The sequence below is a fragment of the Neopelma chrysocephalum genome, unplaced genomic scaffold, assembly GCF_003984885.1.
Source record: "Neopelma chrysocephalum unplaced genomic scaffold, ASM398488v2 Primary Assembly neopelma1_62, whole genome shotgun sequence".
In the NCBI taxonomy this organism is placed as follows: domain Eukaryota; kingdom Metazoa; phylum Chordata; class Aves; order Passeriformes; family Pipridae; genus Neopelma; species Neopelma chrysocephalum.
In genome coordinates this window covers 357,313-365,138 of record NW_020897719.1, presented here as the reverse complement: position 1 = coordinate 365,138, position 7,826 = coordinate 357,313, and the positions used below count along the sequence as shown (strand labels likewise).

General features: G+C 44.4%; 1 protein-coding gene across 1 annotated transcript; it reads right to left on the bottom strand.

The window, feature by feature from the left end:
• Positions 1-1,042: 1,042 nt before the first annotated feature.
• AVPR1A (arginine vasopressin receptor 1A) lies at positions 1,043-6,861 on the bottom strand. Its single transcript, XM_027682274.1, has 2 exons — positions 5,634-6,861; positions 1,043-3,953 (listed from the first exon to the last, which is right to left on the bottom strand). Exons 1-2 carry the CDS (start codon positions 6,664-6,666, stop codon positions 3,670-3,672), a joined length of 1,317 nt encoding a protein of 438 aa, XP_027538075.1. The 5' UTR covers positions 6,667-6,861; the 3' UTR covers positions 1,043-3,669.
• Between the last annotated feature and the right edge of the window lie 965 nt (positions 6,862-7,826).

The following is a 7,826-nucleotide window of genomic DNA, read 5'->3' as shown; positions in this document are numbered from 1 at the left end:
TCTGCCTCCCCAGTCTTTCACGAAGAGAACAAACTTCCTCCCATCCTGTACAGAAGAAACTGTACAATTGAAACTTGTGCAGACACTTTTTTAGAAGAGGACACTGTATTTAACTAGTCCTTTCTGTAAGTGGGGAACTCAGTCTAGGAGAACTCTGTAAGAGTTTCTTCTATGCAATAAGTAACTATACCTCAGCAATACCTCTACTGTAAGATCTGGGTTCACCTCCCGAAGCTGAGTACCTGCCCTGAAACAACCTCCAGCTCTGCAGATCCTTCCCTTCCTCTGCTCTGGTTTCCATACGCATGAGTTGGAAAGGAGTATGCATGAACTTTAGCAAGGTCCTTCAATGTAGGCAATTTGGAACCAGCCATAAGATTTTCTGGAGACAAAACCTTTGTCTTTGCAGTACTGGGCACACATGAACTTGTGTCTCTTGTGATTTCTTGTAGATTTTGGCCATGATGTGGCAATACAGAATTTTTTTTTTTTCTGAGCCAACAATATATTTACCTACAAATTTAAAAAGAAATTAATGAAAAGAAGCTTTCTAGCAACTTATGTTTCATATGTAGAAGAACAAAATCCTTTCCATCTTCTGTATCATCTCCACTTTTGCCACCTAATTATTTTTAAAATGCTGCGATTCCGGTAAACTAGAACAAACAACAGAGTTTAGGCTTATCCATTCAATCATGTTTTACATTAGAAGCTGACTATTTAAAATAAAATAAAGTAAAACAAAATAAAATAAAGCAAAAATATCAAAATAACACCTATAGAAATACTAAGTGACATGTTTTAACAATACTAGCAGCATATAGTCAAAAGCTGACTGCATGTTGCTTCTTCGTTCATGTCCTTCATGCACGATGTGTAATAGAAAAACATTTTAGTTTTGTTCACTCCTTAAAGCTTTTCACGGAAAAAACTTATTAAAATTAACAAAGAAATATTACATTTTGCAAAATATGTGTTGTATTACCACATACATTTCTGGCCCTGCAAAATCTAGATAAGCAAAAAAAACCCAGAAAGCTTCTGATCAAACAAATATATAGGTTTATTAGAGCATGTTTCCATGTTTTAAACATGCAATGGTTTCACAATTTTTTATTTTCTTGTTTCCATTAGTGTGCCCTCATGATAACTCAAAACAGCTGTTAAAAAATATCTCCACAGATGAACAACTGGAAAATATGGGCTGTATCTTCCAGTGCTACAATTATGTGAAAAATTCAGTATTTGCAAAAGATACCTGGAAATGAAATACTGTTAAACTGTGTTGCCAATTTAATTACAGAAAGCCTCAAGTGTAAGCCTTGATTTTATAACATATTTAGAAGAAACTAAAATTCATAATTTTGAGTCTGTTTGCTTTAATACATATATTGGCCATTAGCTCAGTTTTATTATCAACATCATTCTTCATATGTTTTCTCATTATCTTTCCTGTTTGAATATAATGCCTAAGAGAAAAACAATTCAATTATGCAAACATGAAAATTCTGTTAGTACAGCTAATTGCTTTTTAACAGATTTCATGCACAAAGAAAGTAGTAGCACTAAGAGAAAACTAGGCAAAGGATAATGTACTTAATTTGAAACACTTGCAATTTCAGTAACTGTTAATTACCTACTTGCAAAATATATGCAGTACATATAATGTGCACAAGTATACACACACAACACCATTGCATGCATTTTTCGGACTTAAACACAACTTTAGGTTCACAAACCTTCGTCCAGAACTGGTGAGAGCTGTAGTCATATTTGTGTACTAAAGGTGGTCAAAAAGATAGTTGTTAAATATAAGCTATTCCACCATGCTGACCTCTGGGTTCTAGTGCTTTGAACAACAACGGAACATTAGATCAGATTGCTGTCCTGAAGAACAGAAAATGCTAACAAGAAAAGTAGAGAGATTTTCTTTAGTGACTACAAAATCGGGGTTTTTTTAAAATTTTTTTTAGCTATAATATTCCCTATTCTTTGACCGTAATAGTCAATGATATGTCTGGAAGCTTCTGGAGTGGATAACAGGTTTAACATGATCTTATCCTGCATCTAGCTCTATTAATTTCTGCTGCCATTATTGGGACAGGTATGGGGACTATTCTCAGTGAAAGCCACTTGGTGGCCCCATTTTTTACTCTCCTCAAGCAATCAGAAAAGCAATCTTATTAGGTTTTGATGGAAAAAAGAGAAATCTGCTGTTGAGGTTCCTCCTTGCATGCATGTTATGTAGCCAGGTACGTGTTCCACTGCTCCAGCAGCAGGAGAACACCTGGGTTTCAGAATCCAGAATACTCAGGAAAATGAAGACAGGTAGCTGTACTTCTCAAAATGATCCTTAAGACTTAAAACCATAGCAAAACTTATTCAAGGAGCTTCAAAACCCAACCTTAAGATGAATGACAGACTCCATTGAAAGACTTAACAGGTTTATCTAGCATCTGAGTGAACTACAGACTACTTGGCATGCATTGTAGAGAAAACAAGCACACCTTGAAAGCTTTGTAATTAGCAAATGTGTTGTGATGAATTTTTATTGCACTTTACTGTCAGTTTTGAGTGCTATATTGTTGTGATCTGGTAATTAAAAAAAAAGAAAAGAAAAGACAAATGAACAACATTGACAATTTTTATATGTTCCCTCCTTAAAACTAAAGATAAGAAATCTCGTAAGTTTGATTCTCAGATCTCTGTCTTGGAATATACTGGTTCTATGGCTCTTACCAAATGGCACACTCTACTGAATTGATGGGGTATTTGCTTGACAACCAAATGTGGCTTGATCCTAGCTTGATCTTAGTGAAGAAAAGAAGAGAATATGCAATTCTTACCCATAAAGCAAGTTGTCATGGTATTCATTATGCATTTTCTTGGTATATTTATTTGTAACAGTGCTGAGCTAGTCATTGCTTGTCATACTTATCAATATATTTTTCAAATTAGTTTAAAAAAATGAAGGTAGATGCAACAACACACACACACACAAATATATTGCAGAACTTACATCAACATGAAGGGAAGAAGAAATGTTACCCTAAAAATGCACACCCACCACACACACATACATCAACAGCACTAAAGGATTTGTCTTCAGTAGGGCTGTTAAATTTCAGTATCTGAGAATTGCTGGATCTTTACAAGATAAAGCAGTATGAGCAACTGAATTCCAACAACTCAGAGTCTGTCTAACCACATTCTTTATCTGGACAGCCAGGACTTTTTCCCACCTTCTTTCTTTTTGTGTTTAATACTAATCTGTAGTCTTGCTCATATTGTCTTCTTTCCCTGTGACTTCATTGGACAATCATGAGAAGTTTTAGGCATTAACACTACAGAGCGGAGTTACCACAAAACATGACAACTCTACTATTTTTACTGCTTTAAACAGCAAGCAAACAATGCACTTATTATTTTAGAAACACAAAAAATTAAAATAAATTCTATTTAAAAAAATAATTGCTTTATTGTTGTCACGCCTTCCTTATGAGTTGCCCAAGTTCTAAATACCTTTCAGAAAATAATTTATATGCTGCAAGATAGCTTATTGAGCAAGGCAGCATGTTTGCCTTATAGCCATGCTAGTCATTCCTTGGTACCGTGAGTGGTGCCTTTGATAGGCATAAAATGCCATGCCCTCCTGCCCCGCAGCCTGTTTCATGTTGGAATGGGAATGAAGCTTGTTGATTTAGAGAGGGGCATCTCCCTCCAGGTGTTTAGGCTGTGGGTTGGGCTTCTGTTGTTGGTGAAAGAAGTCTGTCGCCTGCTATTGCTGTTTGAATCTTCTTTACTCAGCGTTTGCTTTATTTTTTGACAGCAAGGGAAGCTCTGTATGCAGTCTTGCAGGAGGTGCCCACTGAAGAACATGTAGATCCATGGGTTACAGCAACTGTTCAGACTCGCCAGCAGAGCCGTAACAGTAGTGGCAGTGTTTTCAGAATCTGGGGAGGGGGGAAGAAAGACATTTAATCATCAAAAGAACATTTGCACCATCCAGTCAATTGATTCATTAACTGTTGGATTTATTTTCCTAAATATTCTAGTTCTAAAAGTTGAGCTGCAGCATTTGAAATGAGTAATGAGAACATAATCAGGAAAGTTCTTATTTATGTAAGGCTGCCATTGAAGTCAATGGGAATTTGTCTGAACAGACTTCAAAAAGCTGTGACAGAATAATTTATGGGGTAATCCATCCAAAATATTGCTTTAGTCCCACTTCCATTGATGTGTATCCATGTGTTGATAAGCTCATGCTTTAAATACTGAACAGTTTTTATCCAGAACCCTGGGAGACAATGGCAAAATTCCCACTGATTTCCCACTGCTTTCAGTAACATTGAATTTTGCTGTATACATCATCATGCTGAAAAGTGTTGAATGCTCAACTGACTACTGGCTTGTTGATCAAATCTGGATTTTGGAGATTAAACGAATTTTACCTAAGGGAAAATTGAAGTTAGCACTATGCCATGAAAATGCTGTTGTCTTCTACCTTCGATAACTATTTGATAGTTAGATCAAATACTCTAAATATATATTTAGTCTAACCACTTATTAGTGATCTTTCTTTGTAATTATGGAATCTCCAAAGAAGTGTAATTGCTGTGTTATGCAGTTCCATAGATTTAAAGAATCTTCAAACAAACCTAGCAAATACCCATCTATTCAATTAGGTTTCATTTCTTTTGAAATAAAAAAAAAAAATCTATTTGCACACTACAATCCTTTAGGCTTGACTTTAGTCCCATGCTAGAGGTAGTCAGTGCTCTCACTACAATAATTAATTATAAGCAAAAATTTGGGTATATTAAAAAAAATAAAAAACCTATGAATTCCAACATTTTGATTTACTTCTTTCTCATTATGAGGAAAGAAGTGCCTGCCATATAATGCTACCTGCTCATTACCTATGTAATAGCTTTTAAATTCACGAATTATTTTTAGCCATATTTAACAGTGGGACAGGTAACTCCATAATCTACATTGCCACTGATTCATGCAAACTAGTGACTGACTAAAGGGGCTACTCAGAGGTGGCTGCCCTGCTGAGAGGAAGGGTTCAGGGTGCACTCAACCCCATTATTAGATAGCAGATATAGAAAAGAAGGCTTATAACTGCTCCTGACATATATGTGTATATGCTCCACAGTAACATAAAATGTTTCTTAAGTTTTCATATCGGCAGCTTCAAAGGGACGAAAATGTTGCTGGCTCAAATTATGGCAGCAAATATTTGCCACTTTCCATTCGCTTGCTTTGCTCTGGATGAGAACCCAGCGGCTGCTGGTCCTTTCCGGGGACCCAGCTGCTCCCGGGACAGGCCGAGCCGAGCGCCGCCAGGTGCCACCAGGTCCGCGAGTACGAGAGGTGCCGGCGGGGCGGCCCCGAGGGCTGTCTCACCTGCCCGCACAAGGGCATTCAGCTGCTATCCTCCGGCGGGAGAGGGGCCCGTTCGGCCGGGCGGCGCCGAGAGAGCGCGCCCCGGTCCCACTCTCCGCTTCGCGCCCCGTCTCCCCCACGCTCGGCTCAGGAATGTGCAGCGCCCGGGACAGCCGGATGCAACCCCGGGGGACCCTAACGCGTTCGGGGCGGCTGGTGGGGGAACTGAAGGTGTCACCTACCGACCCAGGGGAATCGCTGGTCCCAGACGGACCACATCTGGATGGTAAAGAAGGGCGCCCAGCAGACAACGTACACCGACACGATAACGAAGGTCATCTTGACGGTGCGGATCTTGGCGCGGGAGATGGTCTTGACGCTGCTGACACAGGGAGCGAGCAGCAGCCCCCGCCGCGGGCCGCCGCTACCCGCCCGCCGCCCGCCACCCGCTGCCACCGCCGCCGCCTCCTCCCCCGACGCCACCGCCTCCCCCGGGCGCGTCTTCCCCCGGACGTTGCGCCAGATGTGGTAGCAGATGAAGCCGTAGCAGGTGATGAGTATGAGGACGGGCGCGACGAAGATGCCGCCGGTGATCCAGGTGATGTAGGCGCGGGGCCCCCAGGGCATGATGAAGTGCGCCCAGCAGTCGTAGACCTGCGAGCCGCGCTCCACCTCGCTGAGGGAGAAGATGAAGTACTGCGGCGTGCTGAGCAGCAGACTGAGCGCCCAGGCCGCCGCGATCATCCCGTATGAGCGCTTGGTGGGCTGCTGCAGCGTCTTCAGCGGATGGCAGACGGCGATGTAGCGGTCGGCGGTCATGGCCACCAGCATGTACGCCGAGGCGAACATGCCGAAAACTTGCAGGTGCTTGACGACGCGGCAGAGTCCGTCAGAGCCGTGGAAGCGGTGTGTCACCTCCCAGCAGAGCTGAGGCAGCACCTGGAAGAAGGCCACTACCAGGTCGGCCAGGCTGAGGTGGCGGATGAAGAGGTGCATGCGAGACGCCTTGCGCGGCGTGCGTCGCAGGGCCAGCAGCACGCTGCCGTTCCCCACCACCGCCACCGCGAAGGTGACGGCCAGCACCGCGATCTCCAGCTTCGCCAGCTCCTCGTCCCGCCCGAAGGGGTCCCAGCCGCCCAGGCTGCCGTTGGGAGACCCCGACCACGCCTCGGGGCTGGGGCTGCCGCCACCGCCCGGCTCCGCCGCCCTCCACCGGCTGCCGTTCCCGGGCGAGGGCGCGGCCCGGGGGGAGCTGGCACCGCCGGCCAGGCGCATGGAGAGGGCTACGTGGAGGGGCCCGGCTCGACCCCCGCACGTCCGCTCGTCCACCGCCGCCGCCTCCCCGCTCCGGTAGCGCGGAGCGCCGGGCCAGGTGCCTTTATCCCCCCGCCGCGGGAGGCGAGGCGGGGGGAGCTCCCGTGCCAGTGGCTGCCCAGCGCCTGAGGCCAGCCCTCTCCTTCCTCCTGCTGCCGCCACCGTCCCCTCCGCGCCCCCCCCGGTCGCCCCGCCGAGCAGGGAGGCTGGTCTCGCCGCGGGACCGGGGCCGCTCCGCCCAGAAAGCTGCGCCGGGGGGAGCGGGGTCCGACACCCCTTCCCGGCCCTCGCGGAGCCCGGCGGGGCGGAGCAGCGGGAAGGGCTGCTCGAGCCGGAACGGTGAGTCCGGAGAGCTCCCCTACGGCCGAGTAAAGCAGTGCTTAGAAGTTTGATTGAGAATAAAACTGTTACCGTAACCGTGCAGAGTAGGTGGAGGTCTGTCAGCATCAGTCTGCACACCCCGATCCAGCTTCTAGCCAAGGCATAGTGGCTTGTCGATGAGAAGTGCTGGTTTGGCTCTGAGAGAGATTCCATCTGGGCCTTTGGCATTTCCCAGTCATGCTGGGATCAACCCCAGAGAAGCAAATGATTGGGAAAAATAGTACAGAGTTTTAAAGCAACCTAATGTTTCTGAAGGTTTCAGAACTTCATGTAGGACAATAAATGTCATCCAGACCTTGGCATACAGGTCTAAACCACACATTTCTGCAAGTACAATCAAAATCTCCACATTTGCTAGAGAGTTTCTGGCAGTGAGTCCTTTAAATCCCAGTTTTAAACATGTTTTAGCTGAGGAGTTTTCCTGCTCTTGATAGAGCGAATGAACTTGGTGCAAATTCTGGTCCCATTGTCGTGAGTATGGTTTTACACCCTGATTTTATCAGAACCTGAATTTGATCCTTCACTTAGAAACTCCATCCTTCAGTCACACAAAAATTCATAAGATCATAACAAAGAAATATTATGTTAGGTGCCAGCCCTACTTTGGTTTTAATCAAACTGTCTGAGTTTGCTCATATGTAATTGCAGTTAAATTTAGTTATAAAAAATGTGGTTTTACAGAGAGAAGAAACAATGGGGAAGAATGAAAGATTAAATCTTACTTCTTTGATTAAAAATGT